Below are 22,934 nucleotides of genomic sequence, written 5' to 3'. Positions count from 1 at the left end.
GATCTACATTGAAAATAATCATTGAAATATTCATTCAAAAAAATTCATTGAAAATATTCAATCATTGCTATTGTACACCATGTTATAACTGTAACCAGTTAGTTTGTTTGCGAGAGCATGAGCCTCAAATACATTTCTGAGTAGATTATAATAGAAGGGGACAATGATTCTATAAGCTATCTGCTGCTGTATCTCCAGGTTTGTGATAAGCTTGTGTCTCTGTGTAGAAAGGAAAAAGGTTCGTACTGAAATGTTTAGTTTTATGCCAGCTTCATCATTCCACTTTATCATAACCCTGATTCCATAAAGCACTTAAGTACTTCTGAAATCAGCATTTCATGTACTTAAATTCTTTCCTGAATCCAGGCCTATATTACAATGTACCATTATTACATAACTTATTTCAGAACTGAATAGTGATCATAAAAGTGATTCTTTGGTTTGTTTCATTAGGTCCCCTTAATATTGTCAGAAGGGATAAAAACAGGCCATGGTGATATCAAAAGTTATACTTGGTTTTTCTGTCTGTCTTAGGGGTTTGCATGCTGAGCTCTGGGCCTGAAGGTTGAGAGTTCAAGGCTGTGTGTGGGCACAGAGCGTCCGTTAGCAGTGTGCATGTGGAAGTTCAAGAGGAGACTGTATGGTCACCTTGCTGGGGTCACCTGACCCCTGGTTATCTTTCCTGCTTGGTGCAGGGGGCTGGACCCGATGATCTTCTGAGGTCCCTTCTGGCCTTACAATTAATGACTCTATGACTCCTTTTTTCTTGGAACCCTCAGTTAGATCTCTGAGTAGAAACTGTCTTGGTTTGTGTTATGTAGGAAATGAGATTTGGGGGTACCTTGAGATCTTGATGTTCAGTGAAGATCATATGCTGTGGACATAAGAACATTCTCTTGAGGTTCAGTTGTAGCTTAACACTAGCCAGATATTGAATATGGAGTTAAAGTAGTCTAATAATAATGGTGTATCATGGTGGTTAGAGATGACAATTGCCAGTTTGTCAAGATTTTCCAAACATTTTACAGAAACAGTTCAATTTCTATGAAATTTCAGTGGAACCTAGACAGGCATGAACCTGCCTGGTTACCTGCCAGCCTCATCTCCTGGGCTTCCAGCTCTTTGGCAGCCCTCTTGATGGGCTGAGGTGGAGCGAAACATTTGGATGTCAGAGCTGTCAGCTCATAAGTTCCTCCAGGGCTCACCTAGTCAGTTGCCAGGGAAACTGGTAGCATTGGTTCTAAAGTTCCCAATACTTCAGCTCCTGCAGCTTCCAAGGTGCACAGCCCGCAAGCACCCCATCATGCAGGCTGGCCAGAAGCCTTTGGTCCCCTGCTCTGAAGAGCAATCTAGAGCTCCATGCTTTCTCACAGAGGAGTTCCAGCGTTTGTTTTTTTATGCCCAATTGGAGTGAAACCAAATTTTGAAATATCTGTTTCACAGAGGAACTTAATATCTTTCTCTGCATGCCTCTAATTGTGACCCCTAAAATCCTTCCAAATTTGCCTAAGGTGCCACTATTTTAGCATCTACAGAATCTCTGTTTTCCCCTGTATCTGCTGTAAAAAGTACCTTGAGTTCTGCAAATAATGATGCTATTAGCTACACATTCTAATGTATTTTTCTAAGTTAATTGGCAACCTTTCTAACACCATATTATTTTAGGATTGGGGAAGCTGGGTAATTGTATGTTAAAGGAAGGTGTGGGATAAAGTGGAAAGCCTAGTTCTGTATTAGTGAACCATTACTTCAGTGCTAATAGGCTAGGGACAGAAATTTCATACAAACTGGTATCAGTGATTGGAAACCAGTTCAAATATATAACATAACAGCAGTTCAGTGCACATAAACTGTTTTCAAAATGACCGAAATCAGTTTAAGATAAACCTGGACGGGCATAGTATCAGACTTCACTAATTGAGGTTAAATCGGTTTATTGAACTTCTCTCCCAGACCCCTCCAGTTTGAAGTGAACTCACAATCCCCTAGCATCCCAACATCTCCTCCACAAGCCCCCATTTGCAGGGCCTGGGGGCTAGCCTTGGCCCAGACTGTCTACTCTAGTTGAGCAGGGAGGTGGAGCTCTACCGCCCCCTGGCTTCTGGTCTGGGCCACTGCAGCCATGTGGCTGCATTTGTGAAATGAAAAGTGAATATCTGTTCACTTGCTTATCAGATCAATCTATGCAGCTTAGATTAACCTGTGAAGAGTAAATCGATTCAGCCTTGGTCATTTGACTGTCTGTACTTAGCCATAAAGATTAGTGAGGGAAAGCCCCCTCCAAGAATAAAACATTTGTTAAATTAAGTGTATGCAATATCTCTTGAACTTGATTACAAATAGGAATTTAATTTGTGTATGCTTATGAACTCCCAAATCACTGCCTATATTACTGCAAATGAAGTTTAGTTTGTTGTAGATATTAGTAAAAAAAATGTATTGCATAGAGCCAGGTAGCTTTTCACCTCACTTCTATGGGACATGTCCTGTAAAAGGGAACTGTGCATTTTTATTCTTCTTTTTAGTATTCTGTAACAAAATGAATGAGAGTTTCACTTTGTATTATTATTCTCTATGTGTTGTTTTGCTGATAAAAAAGATGCAAATTGAGGGTAATGTATTTCTTCATGAGCTTTGTTTTCCTACAGCGCCCAATGATCCGCTTGTGCCGACTGCTGTGTTAGGTGAGGACCTAGTCCTTCATCTGTGTTCCTGCATGGACTTCCATCTCCCTGCATGGTTTATATCTCTGTCAACAAATATGTTGTATGTAGTAGTGAAGCAGCTTGTTTTAGATAATAAAAAACTAGGCTCTTTTCAGACAATGCAGGTATATTCAACTCCATACCCAGTTTATTGATTCAGACTTAAAGTTGGCTTATATGCCATGCAAAAACAGTGCAGTTTTTAATTTCTGCATCTAAAATTATTCCCAGTGCAAACTAAATAGCAGCTAAATGAAACCACTGTTAAACATTACTGAGATTTACCACCCTCAAGCTCTAGAACTAATTCAGATGAATTACTCTATAAGGCCAGAATCCTCATTAAAAAATGTATTATGTTTAGATAGAACCCAAAGCTCCGTCTTCTGTCTAAACAGGAACAGTAATAATTAAGTAGAAAAAAGTTTAAAATACCTAACAGACAGGAAAGATTAAAAAAATCTTGATTTGTGCTTTCCAGACCTTGTGTAACTGCAAATGCCCCTGAGTGATAGCTACGTTGACTTCGGAGTAACTTTAAAAATTGAACAGGCATACGGGGGTTTTGCCTTACAAACAGCATTAAAGAAATTACTTTTTTTAGGGAAGGATTATAAAAAGTAGTGGAAAAAATTAGTTTATTCTTTTTCCTGGTGTGATAAAATCTAATGCATAGTATTATATTTCCGTCAGTTACCCTGGTTACATTAATAAGGACAATAAATGGCTATGTATTATGCATTAATACATTTAGACTGGAAATTAAAATAATAGAAATTTAGAGCTTTAAGGACCTATCAGGTAATATACTCCACCTTCACTCTGCTGAGGCACAATTAACTATGCCTAACCCTTTCCTATCCGATGTTTCTCTAACCTGTTCTTAAAAACCTCCAATAAGGGAGATTTCGCAGCCTTCTTCAGTAATCTTTTCAAGTGATTTACTACTGTTAGAGTTAGTTTTTCCCTGATACCTAACTTCAATCAACTTTCCTGCTAATTAAACTAATTTCTTCCTTCTCAATCCCCAGTAGACAGGGAGGATGTCAATTCATTACTGTCCTTTTTATAACAGCTCTTTCCATACGGGAAGGCCTCCAGTCCCCTTTGTCCACACTGCCTACCTTGTCTTCAATTTTCCAGTTTAAACAAGTCCAAATTATTTAACCTTTCCTCGTAGGTTATGTTTTTAGATTTTTAACATTCTTATTGCTCTCATTGGGACTCTGAACTAATATTAAGAATGTATCCCATCCCTTCTCTTATATATGACATTTTTGTTAATACATCCTCAAATGGGATATGTTTCTTTTTGTATCTGCATCATGCTGTTGACTCATGTTCAGTTTGTGATTCACTGTAAACCCCAATACTGTTGCCTAACTAGTAACTCCCTATTTTGTAACTGTACATTTGATTTCTCCTTTGGAAGTGTTAATACACTTTTTAGTTGTTTTTGTTAAATTTAATTTGGTTGATTTTGGCCTGTATCTCCAATTTAGCAAGATCATTTCAAATTCTGCTTCTGTCCTCCAAAGTGTTTGCTTGATGTTTTTTGCATTTTTTCTCACCACACTTTTATAATTCAAGTCATTACATGAAAATATTGGGTAGGGATAAAGCCCTGCAGATCCTAATGAAAAGTCTTCCTGGCTAACCATTGATAATTACTGTGAGTCGGGTTTTTCAACCACCTGTATACCCATTACTATAATGTTCTCTTTACCAGGATTGTCAAACATACAGCCTACAAGCCAGATGCAAGCCACAGAGCCATACTGTCTTGCCTGCAGGACTCCTAGAGGGGCTGGAAATTAGGAGGTGGGGCAAATAGGGACATAGTCTGCTACTTAAATCTGGGATGTGGAGCCCCATTGGAGATGTTGCCAGCTGAGGATGTGTAACAGCTGTATTAATGTACATGGCTCCCTGATGCTGTTTATCCCACCACTAGTGGTGGGTCCAATAATATTTTCAATGTCATCAGAGCTACTGAAACTTCAGATTCATTTACAGGAACCACATAGTTGATATTGAAAAGTTAATCTATTGAGACTATACTCTAACATACTACTATGAAGAACAAGGCTATGGGCTAATCAAAGGACAGTTTTGTAGTTTATGTATTATTCACATCACAGTAAACTTTTCACAGATGAGAAGCATTTTATGGGACCAAAACTATAGGAAATGAGTTTTATTTTATCTGAGTCTTCTATTAGATTGTAATGTACTGGGTGATCCTTTTCTTCATGTTTAGGATATTAATATCTCATTGCATTCTATGTACATTGGTAGCAAGTTACTTTGGTAATTTTGCTCTTAAGTCTTTATCATTTCACTTAATGGCATGAAAGCACTCATATATTGAAGAAACTACTTTAAATGTTGCATATTATGAAGCTTTCACAACTTTTAATGCTATTTTTCTTTTAGTCATTTTCTAATCTAATACAGACTTAAAATAAATGTCTTACATTCTGTTCACTCATTGTTTTTTACTGCTTCAATGGGTTAAAGTACCTATTACGGGTAAGTACACTGCAAGGAATTGTGGAGAACTGCAAATCAAGAGATTGTTTGAGATGTGTATGGTTTAATATGTATAATACCATATTAAAAAGTGACTGGTACATGTCACTCATGCTATTAGGTGATTCAATGAGACATAAATGTATTGAAATTAGCAACTCGTGTGACAGCTTAAGGAGCTAGGTTACTAACTTTAGTGTTTCTTTTGATAAAGACAGCAAGGATTTTGTACTTTTGGGAAACCTATAGAGAATTTTTAAGTCTCTCTCCAGACCTTAAAATGTTGTTGTTGGGGGAAGGGTTTGATTATTTGAGAGGAACAAGGAACAAAGCAACATGTTAGATCACTAGTGCAGTGATTTGAATGATAAGTGAACTCTTTCTTAATAAGAATGTAGGAAAGCAATAGCAACACATGTTGAATAATCTAATATCCAAATTTTGTTTTCTGCAATGATACTTTTCCTAAATAATTCCCCTATTTCAGTAAAAATCTTTCTTCCAAGACTAAGCAGTCAGTAGGATTTAAAAAACTGCACTATTTAAGCAACAGGTTGATTACATTTGAGCCTGTTACATCAGTTTAAGTTTGAGAAGTGCTTTGGAATCCTTTATGATAGAACAGTTGTTAAATACTAATACAAATTTTAAAAACTGGTTTCTTAAATAGCATCTCAGGGCACCTGTACACACCACAGGTTGTTATCCTCATTAAATTAAATAGGTTTATAAAATTTAAACTTCTTTATTTTGGAGCATTGCATCTGTGTTTGCATCCACTAGGTTTTAAAACAATTAAGCCTTAAAGCATTGCATCTGTGTTTACATGCACTAGGTTTTTGAAGTAATTAAGCTGGGTCCTTGGCTGGCACCACAGAAGACCAGGACAGTCCAGTGCTTCCCCCATGGCCCAGGGCCCCCACCCACCCCATACCCATGCCCTGCCGTGCAGCTGTGGAAGCAAGGAGCTGGCAAACCATACAAGAAAAAAAAGCAAAAGCAATTCAAAGGGGTGAACTACAAAAAAGTTGCAGCACTGTCTGATGGACAAAGAGGCTCATTACATGTCTTTGAGCACCTTTGTGCTTGCACACAATGAATCCATGGATGTGACACTAATTCCCAGCGAGCCAAACTAAACTATGTCCAAGGAGTTTTACTTTAATGCACAAAAAAGACTTTAAAGTGTTGGGAAATCCCGCTTGTGTAAAAGACACGCAGTTGCAGCACATGAAAGGGAAAAATTGTGGCATATACATGAGTCCCCATTATTTAAAGTAGAGACTGCCCCGCTGAAACTAGCACACTTGCTGGCTTATCTGTTCTGTTGAATACACAATGGCAGTACTAACACCTCCATTACTACTAGGATGATGAATTTGAAGTCAGACCGAAATAATGTTTATGATGAACAGTATGTGTTGGAATGTATGGTGTTTCTTCTTCTGTATGTTTCTCTCTTTGGGATCAGAACTCACTGATTCTGGATATAATGTCATGATATACTGGTAGCATTGGGAAAATAGCCTCATTTAATTGCTTATTGTATAGTATTACCATCTTTTTATATATGTTTGTAGGGTTTTTTTAATCAAGTTTAACTTCTACAATGGCACCAAAAGAATGGCATTTCTTAAAAAAAATAAAGGCCATTAGAAACAATAGTGTAACTTTTTTGAGAGAGTACCCCTAGACGTTTATTTTTACAGAAAAGAGAACTGCAAACTTCAATTTGAGCAATCCAATAAATAAATACATATATTAATTTAACACCTAGAATATGCTAGGTGCTAACTTGTACTTTCATAAGCTTGGGTGGAGGAGTTGAGCATAATATCTGTTTCAATAGCTGGTTTAAAATTCTACTGTAGCTGTTACATATTCAAGACATATACTATTGTTAGTCTAACTGATATCCAAGTCTCTGGTTTCTTATCACCACAGATGAGAATCACAGTGCGACAGCAGAATCTAGTCATCTGCTAGATGTTCCCCGCTACTTATGTGAAGGAACAGAGTCCCCATACCAGACTGGACAGCTGCACCCAGCTATCAGAGTAGCTGATTTGCTGCAACATATTAACCTAATGAAGACATCTGACAGTTATGGTTTTAAAGAGGAATATGAGGTAAAATTTCACTGGTTTACTAATTAATTATTTTGCCAGAAAAAGTACCTTATTAATATGGCATCATCTTTGACATGAGTGTTCTGGATTACTATACCAAGTGTAATGAGATTTAAAAAAAAAAAGAAAAAGAATTTGACAGTGATATTTCTTCAATAGTGGGAGAATCTCAAGAAAAGTAATGAGAGGATATTTGAAGACTACTGTCGTGTTCCCTTTTAAGCACCTTTTCCACAAGCTAAATATGCCTGTTTCCTTTAAGCTCTCCTCCTATGACTTGTCTTCCAAGGATGTTATCATTTTTGTTGCCAGACTGAACTTTCTCTAACTTCTCCACATCCTTTTTAAACTGTGGAGAGCACTGCACACAGTACTGTAGGCCTAACCAGTGCCAAGATGAGAAGCACCTCTTGTGTCTTGCACCTAATGCTTCTATTGATGTATTTGCCTTGTGTGCAGCTGTCACACTGCAGACCCATACTGAGTCTGTGATCTACCAAGACTCTCAGATCCTTTTCCATAGTGCTGCCATGTAGCCAAGTGTCACCCATTTTGAATGTGTAGTTATGATTATCCTTCCCAGGATGTATCACCTTGCATTTGTCAGCACTGGACTTCATCCTGTTAGCTCCAGCTCCCCTTTACAATCAGTCAAGATCCTTCTGAATCGCACTCCCATCCTACAGTGTATTTGCAGTCCTTTCCAATTTAGTGTCATATGCAAATTTGTTCAAGAAGCTTTCCGTGCTAGCATCAAATCATTAATAAACACATCGAACAACCAGATAAACTATATCCAAAGCATTCCCTTCATCCACCCATGTGGTTACTTTGTTAAGGCAGGAGATCAAGTTTGTTTGACATGATTTGTTTCTGGTAAATCCGTGCTGGGTGCTTGTGACCAGCCTTTCTTCCTGCAGATGCTCACAAATGGCCTTCCTTAGGATATGCTCCAGTAACTTCCTGGGCATTGAGGTGAGGGTAACTGGTTTACAGTTCTGCAGCTCCTTCTTTTTGCCTTTTTTGAGGAGGGGCATTTGTTGGCCCGTTTCCATTCTCTGGTACCTGGCGTGTTTCCCATGACTTCATGAAGATCACTGCCAAGGGCTCTGAGATCTCATGTGCCAGGTCCTTCGGTATCCTGGGATGAAGTTCATCAGGCCTTGCTGACTTGAATTCATTCAGACCCACCTATTCTCAAGTACTTGTGTAGAAAACATTGCTGGGCAATCAGTAAGACGAGAGTAAAAAGCCTAGAAGTACAAATATATTATAGGACATTTTATGAAGGCAGGTCAGATTCTCCATGCATCTTTGCTAGCAAAGATGCAAGTGTGTATCCAGACCTTCAAATGTGAGATTCTTTTATGGCAGAGAATTGTTGTACTGTGCAGAAAAAAATGTATTTAGCAATAGTTTTGCCAAATCTTGAGTAGTTTGTATTCTTGGTTTGTTTAGTTTAATGATTTCATTTTTAATACTTTCCATATCTGTGTAATTTTTTTAAATATAGAGTTTCTTTGAGGGGCAGTCAGCTTCTTGGGATGTTGCTAAAAAAGATCAAAACAGAACAAAGAACCGATATGGAAACATTATTGCATGTAAGTACACAGATAGCTGGTGAGAAATGTTTGGTAATATTCATAGAAATTCTTCTGCACTGCTGTATTTCTTGTATATATGTTTAAACTGAAAAGACATAATTCCATAATCCAGTTGTACATCCACTTATAAAATTAAATGCTTGCTATCATTCAGTACAGAATTACAGTGCTGTCTCTTGAATTTTTGTCATTGTCTTTCAACAGTTAAATTAATTCAAGATTTTCTCCTTCTAATGTGGGTAGAATTTTGTGTTTGTACCAAACTATATGCAAGTGGTGGTGATCATTTGAGAATGGCAAGCTAACAAAATTCTTTGGGTCTTACTTAAATGGTGGTTTTCTGCAACTAAAATTGTATTTTTGGTTAAAGTGTAGCAGGCTATTCGCACCTTATTTTTTGTTGCAGCTCAGGGGCCAACGTGTCAGAACTCTTGTTGTTTAGCACTGGTGTGTTTTACATTGGTGATTAGGACCAAGTAGCCCCACTGTAGTTCTCAGATTTAAAGCTTGTGAAAGCTTAGATTCATGCACAGGAGGAACACATTTGATTTCTATTGTACAAAGTGAGTTGCATGTGTAATTATAATGTCATTGGGGAAGTAGCTAAGTGAAAGTTGATAGGCACAGATTTAGCTGCTTAGCAATTTAAGTAACTGAAAGCTTGTTACCATGAAGCACTTGGAAGGTTTTTGAGGATATAGATATGACCTTTAGCAGTGGGGGAGTGCAGGAGTGGGAGCCAGGACTATCCTGGTTCTCTAGATGACGCTCCCTGCCACTAACTTAAATTCCTGAACAAGTCACTTAGATTAGTTGCCTGTTTACCATGTGTAACATTATGATACCTGCCACCTGCACAGAATTAACGAAGCTTAATTAAAGTTTGTAAAACATGTTGAGGGGTGTAGGCAGATTCACCCAAAGAACCTTGTCTGCCTGAAACATGTTGAGGCCCTTGAACAAAAGGGCTCCATGCAAATCCTTATCATTTAAAGTTCCTAAAATATCAAGCAGTGAGGCTAAATAAAAAAGTTTCCCAGAAGCCTTTCCATAAAATTATAAGATTTGTAATTCACATATATTGGAGCCATATGAAAGTAGACTTTTGGTCTGTTTCCTATAATAAATTTACAGATGACCACTCCAGAGTGATTTTGCAACCTGTTGAGGATGATCCTTCTTCAGATTACATTAATGCCAACTACATAGATGTAAGTGGATTGCAAGGCTTTCTCTCACTCTGCAGCTTCTGTATGCAAAACTTTTGCATGTTACAGATTTATTTGCATGCCTACAAATTTATTGAAAGCTTTTAAATTAAGAACAAAATGTACACTTTCCTTGTTTTACGTCCTAGTACTCACTGACATTATTGTGCTTTCTTTCACATCTGACTTTGGTTTGGGCTGTAGATTTGGCTGTACAGGGATGTAAGTACCACTATATGTGAATAACAGCATCCTATTATAAATATTTAACATGGACATTGTTCTTAATTACTTTACACTTCTATTTTTGTTGTTAGATATTTATGCATGCTTCATTTAATTTACTCATCTGTTTTTATCATTTCTTTGCTGTGAATATTTTTGTATGTACTTTATGAAAATATTAGTTTAGACTTTTGAGCTAGAGATAGAAGTTGCACATAAACCGGTATAAGTGGCCAGAAATGGGTTTATATCTCTACCACAGCAGAAGTTCACTGCACATAAACTGCTTGCAAAATGGCCCAAACCTGTTTCAGATAAACCTGGATGGATGTAGTATCAGACTTAATTGATTTAGGTTAAATCAGTTTACTGAAATTCTGTCCCAGATCCCCTACAGATTCAAGTTAGCTCACAGTCCCTCAGCATCCCAGGATGCTTTGCACCTCCCCTGAAATCCTCCCCTCACAGGGTGGGTGGGCGAACCTTGGGCCAAGCTGTCTGCTCCAGCCAAGCAGGGAGGCATGTTCTAGCACTGCTGGCTTCTGGCCTGGGCCACTACAGGCATGTAGCTGCATTTCCAGAATCAAAACTGAAAGTCTTCTCACTTGCTTATCGGTTCAGTCTAGGCAACTTAGACAGCCTGTGAATATTGAATCAATTCAGCCTTGGGGTTTTTGACTGTCTGTACTTAGCCCTGACATATCTCAGGCTATTGTTAGATAAACCAGGTGACCTTGTCTATTTAAGAAAAATTGATGTTCACATACATGTTATTTTATGATGGTTTGGGTTACTAGTTTTCCCCTGCCATTTGTATGTGAAAAGTTGGGTAATAAGCTGTATAGTAGTGGTTCTGAAAACATACTTAAGAGGCATTTCTTAGAGGTAAGATGAAAATAGATTTTCTGATTTCATCTGTAGAAAACTTTTCTTTTTCAAATTTCATTTTTGATTTCCACATTTTGCTAAGAAATAACTTAAAGGCGCTAGAAACTTGAATGATCTTTGCCATGTTTCTTGGTCAGCAAAATATGGCATTGTTTGGGATAAGAAAGCAAAGACACAGGAGATAATTTGGGTAAATAAAAGGCCTATAAAAAAAGTGTCATCCACAATATCTAGTGTATGTTTTAACAGGTGGGGGGGGGGGGCAGGAGGGTTTCATAACCTTTCAGGTATGTAGCACCAAGCTACATTTCTTCTTCCAGCAGTGCTTTATAAAATGTTTAAGATATTCTAGGGTGTAAAGTTTCTATAACATATGTAGCACTGGACCTTTTACCTCACCCTCTGTGATTTGTAGGCCCAATGATATTTTTCCAAGGGACTTCCACAAAAGTTCTACGACTTTATTATAAACCCTACTTCTCAAAGGTACTATTTTCTCATTAAAAATAAATGCCACCTCATCATAACCCAAGAGGAAGACTGCATATTTATAGTGGCACTTTGCTCAAAGCATTATTTCAGTATAAAGAAGCTAGGAATGCATTCTATTTCTGTTATTTGAAGGTGGTGCTGAATATTAAGACCTCATGGAAGTCTGTATTATCCTTCTGTGGGATTTTTTTGGAAATACCTAATATTCAGTATAATTCTATCCCCACTCTCAAGGCAAAAAATAAAACCCTCTTTAGAAGTCTTTTTTTGAGCCCCAAAGGATAGTATTTAATCCCTGGCCAAGTTGCTTAAGAAGTTCTCAGAAAGAGAGGATGAATCTTCATGATACATGGAAATTCTTCAGTTTCATGACTCACCGTACCAGTAATGGGTACTGGTATTTATATACTTTGTTAAACTATAATAAGAGTTATTTCTCTTATGTTTGTACAGCGTGATGTTTGATACTGTTTACATGCAACCTAGTGCTACTAAATTCCCATCTGCCGGACTTGATTTAGTACAAGTCAGGCAGGTCTATTTGTCTTGTTCGTATGCTAAGAATTGATAGTTAATGGTGGGCAGAACAGCAAGTTTCATAGTTGTTAGGGTCGGAAGGGACCTATTAGATCATCAAGTCCGACCCACTCTTCCGGGCAGGAATGAGTGCTGGGGTCAGATGATCCCAGCCAGGTGTCTGTCCAATCTCATTTTAAACACCTCCAAGGAAAGGGACAGCACCACTTCCTTTGGAAGCTTGTTCCATATTTTGGCCACCCTCACTGTAAAGTGATGGGATGTGTCCAACTAATTGGTTGGGATTGGCTGTGAATAGGTTTACTGCCATATATGTGTGTGTATATACTAGTGTGTGTATCATATCTAATATAATATGCACATATTTTGCATAGCATTGAACATATTCTGCAGAAAATTCTGTTGAAGCCAGTTACAGCAGGTCCTTGATTCTGTACACGCACACATTGTCCAGCTCTACCATTGTTCTTATTTATTTATGGCTCTTCTATACATCTTTCATACATTAATAATAATTATTTTTTTAAGAAAATGTGAAGTATATACTTGTTTCATGGCATATAAATTAGGAACAATGCCTGGTTCTTTAGATACTGTGAAGGCAAAGGCCATTTTCGCTACCAATTTTTAAATAAGCCATCCAGTACACTCAGCAGGGGAAGACATGTCAAAACAAGACCAATTTAAAGGGCCAGTGACCTGATTAAAATAATATTTACTGTTACAGTACAATGTACGTTCAAGTCAGATGTTAATTTTTCCATTCTATCTGTAACCATTTGAACCTTTTCAGTCTGAATAGACTTGTTTCAGTTATGAGCGCATACAGCTCTTAACCACTAATCTGTTCTGAAAAGGTTGTCTCTATAACTAACATGTCTGCAATCCATTATGCCTTCATTTCCCTCTCCTTTCCTCCCTCCTACCCTCCCTGCCTCCAGTGCTTTTGTCAGTATTACAGTACTCATATGAACCTGTTTTGACTTTTTAGGGATATCAGAGACCAAGTCACTATATTGCAACCCAAGGTAAGACTTTGCTAGAGTAAATGTCAGCCAACAAACCTGTTCCATAATAGTCTATCTGTATTGTTGCATAACAAAATGGTACCAGATTTGGTATGATTTATAGTGTGCAACAGTTGCTGTTTATTTTTCTCTGTTACAGCAGTTTTGCATAATTTACCCAGGTGTACGTTGCATAAATGAAAACTTGCACTAATATGTCACACTAATTAGATATTGACTAACTCCTCATATTAATGTTTCTCCTATAAGTTCAGTCAATAATGCCACTAGTTACCACAGTAATTTCCAATTGTGAAGTGAGCCTGGGAAAAGCACATGGGCTAGAAAAACAGAAAACATTCATCTTGGCTGAGGGGGTTTTCTTCTCATAATTCAACATACTATCCTACTCATGGTGTCCATCCAAGACCAGTATTGCTGGGATAAATAATGCAAATAAAATAATGTTGCAGCAGGTTTTTTTAGATAAGCCAAAACTAGAGAAGAGGAGATGGTCTTTGAAATTCAATATTCTGCAAGTAAAAGAAGAATTAGAAGAAAAGGTGTCAATTTCTGCATAAATGGGTCCCTTGACATCTGAAATTAAGCTATGCAAGTTATAAAAATAAACAAGTAGGCTGAATAGTTTTTATTTCATACTATATGGATACATTTTGAAGATTGCCTCTAATTTTGCATTTGCGATCAATTACAGGCATAAATCTGATAGGTTTGCAGCATATAGCTAAATGTTTATGCTCTCAATCCAGGTAATGAAATGCCTCCATCTGATCATTTCTTAATCATTATATTTGATTGCACCTGCAAAGTTATAATTTAAATGGATGCCTGTTTTAAAAAAAATGGCCCGTAAAATGTTGTTCTTTTGTTTTTCCCTATCCAGAGTCTTTTATACTCTGTCTAATATATATATACACCTACTTGCATAGCTTTTATCTAGATTGGAATTTTAGTTGTGTTTTAGCAAGCTAATTGATACAGTCATAAACTCTAATGCAGAGGTTCTCAAACTTTTTCTTATTGAGTACCCCCTTCCAGATTTACCAGCTGCCCACATATCCTACCAGCATACATTTTATATTTTAATAACTTAAATGCCAATTATTATTATAATGAAAATTAAGTCTGTCATTACACAATTTCTCCAGCATACCTCCCAGAAAAGTCTTGTGAACCCTCAGGTTGTGGGGTTGCATATTGGACACACCTTTTGTTGCAAGTTGTATTTAATCTTACTTGGCAGCCTACAGTGAAAGGTTTGGGTCTTTTGTCAAGTGTTTGCGAGGTGCCTAAACTGGAATTTATGATTAATTTAATTTACAAGTTTTAAAAATAAAACAAAAATAGGGACATATACACACATGATTCCATATATCAGATATCCAGATATCTCAGATCTAGCATAGTGATCAAATACTTACCTTCTTTCAAGTTGTAATTTGATTAAATTGAGATACTCCTGGGCTCATTCAAAATAACATTACAGTTTAAGAGTTGTGATCAGTATGGTGATGCAAGGACTATTAGACCCCTCCAAATATGAACAAATAACTTATTGTGCAAAGAGATTTTGGTTCTCCTATTTACTTCTATTGTTGTTTTATTATATAATATTGAAGTATTGGTTTTCTTTCAGGTCCAGTCCATGAAACAGTATATGATTTCTGGAGGATGATATGGCAGGAGCAATCGGCTTGTGTTGTGATGGTTACAAATTTAGTTGAAGTTGGGCGGGTAAGTAACTTGATTTTAAAACCAGTACAACCTAATAAAAGAGTTACTAATAATCCATGACTTTTCACAGTCAGAGAAGGAACAACAGGGTCTTGACAAATGGACCCCTGCTTTTGGAAATGGAGAGACTAGATAGTATATTGCTATGTTCATATATCCTTGCAGCTTAAAATAACAAATTAAAATGTGACAGCTCTATAAAGAAGAGCTAGTGCAGCAGATGATGGTGTATTGTTTTTATGAGATCGATGCTGCCTAAATCCAGAAGTCGTAACACAATCTAGTACATAAGCATCATTTGTATATTCCCCTACTCAAATGGTCATAACTACCTGGCTAAAGAACAAGCACACAGTATCTTTAGTACAAGGTAGAAATCAGATTTTAAATCACCTATCTCAGAAGTTAAGGAATTCAGTTTCACTATTTCAGAAATCTAATTGGGCATTTAGGGCACCTATACACACGACAGAGCTCTGCATTTAAGGCACATAGGTGCTCTCAGAGCTACTCTAATTAAACCCCACCCCTCCCACCCACCCCAGAGCATGTGTATAGACACCCTTAAAAAGCAGTATAATGTGTTGTAAATTCCTTCAAATTATGGGAAAACCTGATTGGTATTCAGTGTATGTGAGCCCCAATGGAGATCAGGTTATGGCAGTGTCATTTCAGAAGTAAATAAATCATAGCATATTTAGTTACCATTTATCATGCTTTCATTTTCTCATGCTTTAATTTTCACCTTTTAATTTTGTATTTAGGTCAAGTGCTACAAGTACTGGCCTGATGACACTGAAGTTTATGGTGACTTCAAAGTTACTTGTATAGAAATGGAACCACTTGCAGAATACGTAGTCAGGACATTCACCCTTGAAAGGGTAGGTACTTTGAAAGATGTCTTCAAAATATTGTTTCCCAGCAGTTCAGTATGCTAAGCAGAGGCTTGCACCTGTTCAAATAGAATAACAAATCATCCTGCCTAATTAACAATTCCATAAAGCAGTAAATATTATTTTGCCTTAAGAGGAATATGCCAGCATCAGTGGTTCCTTGTCATGCATATTACCATAACCCTTGTACCTTAGTATATTTTGTTAATAGTATTTCTTCTTTTCCCTTTCCTTCATCGATAGTCAACATCTGTTCTGGGACCAAATATATTGCTGTTAACTACCTGCCATTCCTTGGGGTAGAAACCGACCATTTTAGGCATTATTACTTTTTTTACGTGGAAGGCAGTTAACCTGTGGTATAGCCAGGTTAAAAAAAAGGATTTGACAAATTCATAGATAATAGCTCTATCAATAACTGTTAAACAGAACAGGAGAGATGTATCTACTGGTATCTCTAAACCAATGATGGTGAATGCCAGGGTGGGTAATGAACTGGGGATAGGTCACTCTAGATATACCCTGTTCCCTCCTGGTGTAAACAATAGGTTGCATGCAGCAGAGTCATCTCCATGCACTGGGCCAGTGCAGAGAGATCCACCCACTGCTGCCTGGCATAATCCAGGAGGTCCCCGATGAAGATGATGTTGGCCAGGATGATTCTCCAGTATATCCAAGGCACCTCAGTTGCTGGCACTACCAGCTGCAGGGTTTTTAGAAGGTCTCAGCTAGGAGGTCTGTGCTTTGGGCAACCGTGTCTGGGGATCTAGAGGTGGACAGGAGGCTGGAGCTTTGGCTGGCATCAGGGGATAAACATGGAGAGACACATGAGGGAGGAGGGAAACACCCTGCTGGCTTACTTAGCTGGTCACAAACACCAGGGAGTAGAACACAGGACTTGCCACATCAAAGGTGTTGTCGGAACAGCTAGAGGTGGAGTGGAGGGTTTTTTCTGGCTGGAGTGGGGACTGACTGGGGTAGGGCAGCATGGGTCCAAGCCCAGGTGGGGACCAGGATCCTGTGGCAGGTCAGTGGGCAACAGCCACTGACTGGTGGCAGGTCAGTGACTCCAGCAGAAGGAAGGCTGTCCCCTGCTGGGGACAGAATACTGGACTAGATGGACCATTGGTCTGACCCAGTATGGCAGTTCTTATGTTTCTAATATCCTGCTGCATCAGGTAAGAGACGGGACTAACTTCAGTAACATTCTGCTGCTTGTATGGATGCTCAAAATTAATGGGACTTTTAATCTACAGTAGATGGAACTGGTATCATTTTATAAATATGGGTTTCAGACTTACAGTATGTTCTCAAGGAAACATATTATGTCATCTTTATGAGCCTCTTGTGATAAGATGCCAAAATATTTGAAATCGTATCTGTTCTCGTTAATATTCTAAGGAGGTCCAGGAGTTGTCATGGTTCTTAATAAATATACTATATTTAAATAAGTCTTTAATGAAGGAATGCTATGGGGTTTTTGCTTAAAATATTTTATGAAAACCACATATAGTTTTTAACAGTTTTGTTTAACAGTTTTGTTGTTGTTTGATTCAGAGAAAATATTGAGCGCTATACCCTCTTCTGAAAAAACGATTGTTGTCTTGACAGAGAGGTTACAATGAAATCCGTGAAGTTAAGCAGTTCCACTTCACTGGATGGCCAGATCATGGAGTGCCTTACAATGCTACAGGCCTTCTTTCATTTATACGCCGAGTCAAATTATCTAATCCTCCTAGTGCTGGGCCTATTGTTGTACATTGCAGGTGCGTAAAGCAGAGGTAGATGAATTTTCAGCAGCTTTATATGAAACTATGCCTAGGTGTTATCTTTGAATATTTCATCGTTGTAGAGTAGTTGTTGTCTAACTTCTTGAATGGCTCAGGTTCTTCAAGTCCTTGTTTGGACTGGAAGCAAGACTAATCTAGCCACAAATGTAGCTGGATTCTAGTAGAATTTCCCTAGGTATTATGGACAGAAAACCCTTTCCCCCTCCCTCCTCTGAAAACAGTATCAGATTGTACTGGTACAGTAAGCTATCGTTCAAGTTGATGTAGAGCAAAATTTGTGACATATTTTGTTGCAGCTTCTTTGAGATTTAAAATGAACTTTAAGGAAATATAAGTTTAAGTGAATTAAATGCAAGTAAAAGTGAAGCAATATTTTCAAGTGAGTCTGGATACTGGATGTCATGGCAATAACTACAAAGAGGTTTTTTTCTGTGATGTTCCCTCTACAAATATTGCAGTTTGAAGTATGGGGAACATTTCATTGAAATATAATTTCCCCCAAACATTATGAGATGTTTTAATGACATTCTGCAGATTCTGTACAGATTGCATGAAATCTCTTTGCAAATACCTGCAACAGATTTTGTTTTTTTCTAAAGCAGGGAAGAATCCTATGTATGCTTAAAAAGCACAAACGAGTTGTAATTGACAAACCAGAGTTTGAAGAGTTTGAGAAAATGGCTGTAAAATACATCCATAACTCTCTTGTTTTAAAACTTTTATGCGGGGGAAGTCACGTTTGATCTTCCTTAGGGAAGCTGACAAATATTACTCTATAAAGAGTTTACTTTTTAACAGACTCTATAAAAAGTCTGCTAAAATGTACTTACTATTCCTAGGCCGCAAAGAAACCTTTTGAGATAATAAAAAGGAACCTCACTACTATTGTTTTTATTTAACATATGAGTTCCAATGAGAAGTGTTTGCTTTTGCTTTTATATATATTTCATAAGTATCTAAATGTCAGTATACAGAGAAAAGGGGAAACTGAAAAGAAAAGAAATATATGAGAACTTCTGCATTTCATCAAAGTGTTTCAGGCACTTTGTTGTAAATGTCAATGAAAGTTGGTAAAGTTTGTGAAATGGACTTTTTGGGTTGGAAATTATTTCCTACTTCTTTATAGTGCTGGCGCTGGACGAACAGGCTGTTACATTGTGATCGATATCATGTTAGACATGGCAGAAAGGGAAGGTGTTGTGGACATCTACAATTGTGTCAAAGCATTACGGTCACGTCGCATCAATATGGTCCAGACAGAGGTATGGTATTGACCTAAAATAGAACAAATAATTTCCTAGATGCAATAGGGCAGATTTGAATCCTATAATCAATAGAGTAGAATCCTTCATCTATACCTCTGGGAGAGTAACCATTTACCTTCAATAAGAGGAAGTCCTAGGTAAGAAAAATACCATGGAACTAGGAGTCTGGAGAATCTGTTGGGAGGCAGGAAAAGGGTTTAACAAAAAGTAGTTTCCAAATACCCCAGTCCATGTGGGAGGATTTTGGGGAAAGGATATGACTTTAATCCTTTCTTCTTGTCCCTCTGGACGTCCCAATTATAGTAGCAGTAATTCCAAGAAGCTAGCATTCATATAGTCCCTATACATTGTCTTCAGTGCTGGTTACTTTAGACTTTAGCATTATTCAGTCTGTGCACAGCATGCTACCATTATGACTGCCTGATCTCACAAGACCTGCCACTTACCCAGCTCATCCCTCTCTGCTTCATATTTGCATCCTCTCTCTTTCCCTCCATCTTAACATCCTTTCTTCCCCATTTGCTACATCACCTCATCATCTTCACAGTTCTACCAGTTCCCTTAATATTTTTTCAGCAGTCTAGCCCAAAAAACACCACTCTAATAACTAAGCTATAATCAGAACCCCCATGAGAAAGTCATTGTGGTTGAGCAGGGTGGCAAGTTACACCCCTGGCAGATGTGAAATTAAAGGCATGGTGGAGTCTGATATGTGACCCCCACAATTGTACCTCCTGCCATGTAACACACATGGCAAAGAGGCATGATTATGGGATTGAGCATCAGAGCCCATCACATATTACTGCCAGTGCAGGGAAAACCCAGAATCAAGCAAGCTCCAGCAGCTAGGAGCCCCATCAATTGATGGATCGTCCAGCCCTAGTACACCATTTGCTTCTGAGGCTGGTAGCCATCAGCTGATTCAGAATCCCAACCATGGGGGTGCACTACATGCTCTCATGCCTGGAAGCCCCATCAGCTGATCTGGGCTCCCAGCCATGGGGGCAAATCAGATGATGGGGCTGCCAGCCCTGGGGGAAGACAGTGTTCAATTAGTGATGTGATAGGAACCAGCCAGAAAGTTATTACAAATATTTTCTATAATAACTTTTTGGCTTATTCCTTATTTCATCATGCCATTAACTGCACTAACGTGTTGCCAGGTAACTATTTTAGAAGCAATTAACTAGGTAATCGCATCTTAAGTGTAACGTGTGTTAGGGGCCCTAGAGAATAAGTGGTGCAGAGAGGAATGAGCTTTCATAGACAACAACATACTTCATCAGATACAAAAATTAACAAAATTGTTTTGCCTATAAAATCTCATGCCTCTCTGAATGAGTTGTCTCTAAGATGCTGCCCTGCCCTACCTTCTGCTTGACTTTACACTAACATGGCTTACCACCTCTCTGCCAAGTCATCATGTAATCTTACTGTCATCTTTGTTGTCCCTTCCTCTTGTTCTCCCAATTTCCCATTACTCTCTTTCTTTTCTTTTTAAGCTCCTTGGGTCAGAGAATTTGGGCACCAGTAGGTCAGGACAGGTAAGCATAGCAGTGAAGAGGCAGCGGCATGAACTTGAACAAGTAGGAAGCTGTGTGCTAGGAATGTATGCTTAGGAACCAGAATACAATCTCTCCAGGGACCCTGATGATATGCACTGATTGCTAGTATCTGCCAGCACCCATGATGCACTTTCCCACCATTGCCACTTGTGCTGGTGAAATTAAGCTAGCATGGATAGCACTTGCTACAATCACCCCTTTGTTTTGCTGTGTAGACATACTACTTTTGTTTATTACCAGTTTTGTGTTGCTACTACCTCTCTATAGAAGTTGTAAAATAATCAAAAGAAGATGCTGATGGAAGAATAATTAATTGTCTAGGTCTCAAATCAGCACTGGACAGGACAACAGAATTAAAGGGAAGCATCATCTGCATTGGAATAGTGCAAAAGCTATTACTAGCTCAGCGCCCACTTATTAGAGATAAGGTGCATGCCAAGTAATTGTCAGGAGCAGGCAATGCTTGAATTAATTTATGCATTTTTGTAGGTATCGTAGGGCTTAAAGCTGCTGTTAAGGAAGCAAATAAGCAGCACTAGCATAACACTGATATACACACAGACCCAAGCACCACAAAATCACCTGAAAAGTCCCCCATTAAGCAAATTACCGTACATAAGCTTTTAAGTTTCACTGGGCTTAAATTGGTTCTGAGGGAAACATCTTGATTTAACTGTATTCCAGTTATAAAGAATGTACTCTACTAAAGGTGCAAAAGCAATATCAAAAGGATTGATGGAAGCTGCTTTGAATAAGATTTATAGAGAAAGGAAGATATGCTCATCATAAATGAAGGAAAGATATTATTTTGTTTTTAAATTGCTGGAACTTTTTTTCCTTTTCCTCATTTGGTTAGGAGCAGTACATCTTTATTCATGATGCCATTCTAGAAGCCTGCTTGTGTGGAGAAACTGCCATCCCTGTCTGTGAATTCAAAGCTGCATATTTTGATATGATTAGAATAGACTCTCAAACAAACTCTTCACATCTCAAAGATGAATTCCAGGTATTTGCAGTTACTGCTAGCTCTTCATGTAATGGCAGCTTCCTTGCCTCTAGGTACATTTAATACCTTTTAAGGAAAAGGGCTTTCTTATCAAGATCATAACCTTTGTCCCTTTCATATATTCAACAAAATACAGCACCCATGTCTTTCATTATGTACTTTACAGAGGCGCTTTTAAATATAAAATAACTTTCTTTGATTGTAATTGCAATAGACTGGGAACTATAATGAATAGTTTCATAGTTTCATAACACTGACCTTGAACTAGATGGGGCATCATATTGCATTTTAAACAATTGAGGCACAATTCATATGGGATGCATAGGGTTCTTCCTTATTTCCTTCCTTTATTCAACCTCCTTTTTGGGGAGGATGTAGGTGGAAGGAAGCATTCAACAGTTTGTACTTCTCTTCACACTTAAGTTCTCATTGACTTTAACTGAAAAACTCCAGCAAGATTCCCAATATGATACATGCCTTTCTTTGCCTGAGATTTGTTGTGTTTTCTACAGTGCACATTTTTAATAAAGCAGTAAATTTCCAGGTCATTATGTTCAAGATGCATTATAATGTGACATTATTTCCCCTATGTCTTTTAGACTCTGAATTCTGTGACCCCTCGGCTGCAAGCTGAAGACTGCAGTATAGCCTGCTTGCCAAGGAATCATGACAAGAATCGCTTCATGGATACGCTGCCACCTGACAGATGTCTGCCTTTCTTAATTACTATTGATGGAGAGAGCAGCAACTATATCAATGCTGCTCTTATGGACGTAAGAGACTATCTCCTTTGTCTACGTAAAGTGCCATGAAAAGCTGTGTAATATGAGAGAGAGCACTTGCTGGTTAAAGAAAGGGTAATTCTTTCTTACTGTAGTGTTCAGCAAAACAGTCTTAAAGAAGGGAGGGAGAAATCTTGGTAGTATTTTCAAAATCTGCTAACTTTTTTGTCATTACTTTACAAAGTCTGATATCTCAGACTTGTGGCCTCATGAGAACCACCAGAAAGCTAGAAATCTTATCTTTTTAATAGTATTACTAAAGTACTAAATGCCAATTTCCACAAGATACCAAACCTTAAAAATCTGTCTCTGGTTCAGAGAGCAATATTGTTCATCTGAGCTTTGCCTGTTTTTTGAGAGAAATTCTGCATTTGTTTTGGAAGGGAAAAAAGGAAGTATTTCTGTCAAGGGGTATGTGGGTTGTTTGTTTGTTTGTTTGTTTACTTGGTTTTTTGGAAGAGGAGCTTTTCCATTTCGAATTGCAGCTGTGTAAAGCTAGTTGGAGTTTTTGAATGATTGCAGTATTCCCCAGGGTAAAAAATGATTTAGCA

At 38.0% G+C, this 22,934-nt stretch overlaps 1 protein-coding gene across 5 annotated transcripts in view; it reads left to right on the top strand.

Annotated features, from left to right (window-relative positions):
• PTPRK (protein tyrosine phosphatase receptor type K) overlaps positions 1 to 22,934 on the top strand; it is a 621,814-nt gene that overhangs the window by 587,281 nt on the left and 11,599 nt on the right. For 3 of the 5 annotated variants that reach the window (XM_059712907.1, XM_059712905.1, XM_059712915.1), the window contains 11 exons: positions 2,649 to 2,684; positions 7,182 to 7,366; positions 8,880 to 8,967; positions 10,105 to 10,181; positions 13,312 to 13,348; positions 14,985 to 15,082; positions 15,847 to 15,963; positions 17,587 to 17,741; positions 18,892 to 19,027; positions 21,452 to 21,601; positions 22,201 to 22,374. In XM_059712907.1, coding sequence (XP_059568890.1) covers positions 2,649 to 2,684; positions 7,182 to 7,366; positions 8,880 to 8,967; positions 10,105 to 10,181; positions 13,312 to 13,348; positions 14,985 to 15,082; positions 15,847 to 15,963; positions 17,587 to 17,741; positions 18,892 to 19,027; positions 21,452 to 21,601; positions 22,201 to 22,374 — 1,253 coding nt within the window. The remainder of the gene's footprint in view (positions 1 to 2,648; positions 2,685 to 7,181; positions 7,367 to 8,879; positions 8,968 to 10,104; positions 10,182 to 13,311; positions 13,349 to 14,984; positions 15,083 to 15,846; positions 15,964 to 17,586; positions 17,742 to 18,891; positions 19,028 to 21,451; positions 21,602 to 22,200; positions 22,375 to 22,934) is intronic. The other 2 variants (XM_059712912.1, XM_059712911.1) reach the window with 1 other exon arrangement.

The sequence above is a fragment of the Alligator mississippiensis genome, chromosome 1, assembly GCF_030867095.1.
Source record: "Alligator mississippiensis isolate rAllMis1 chromosome 1, rAllMis1, whole genome shotgun sequence".
NCBI classification, from domain to species: Eukaryota; Metazoa; Chordata; order Crocodylia; family Alligatoridae; genus Alligator; species Alligator mississippiensis.
This window is presented reverse-complemented; position numbering and strand designations above follow the sequence as displayed.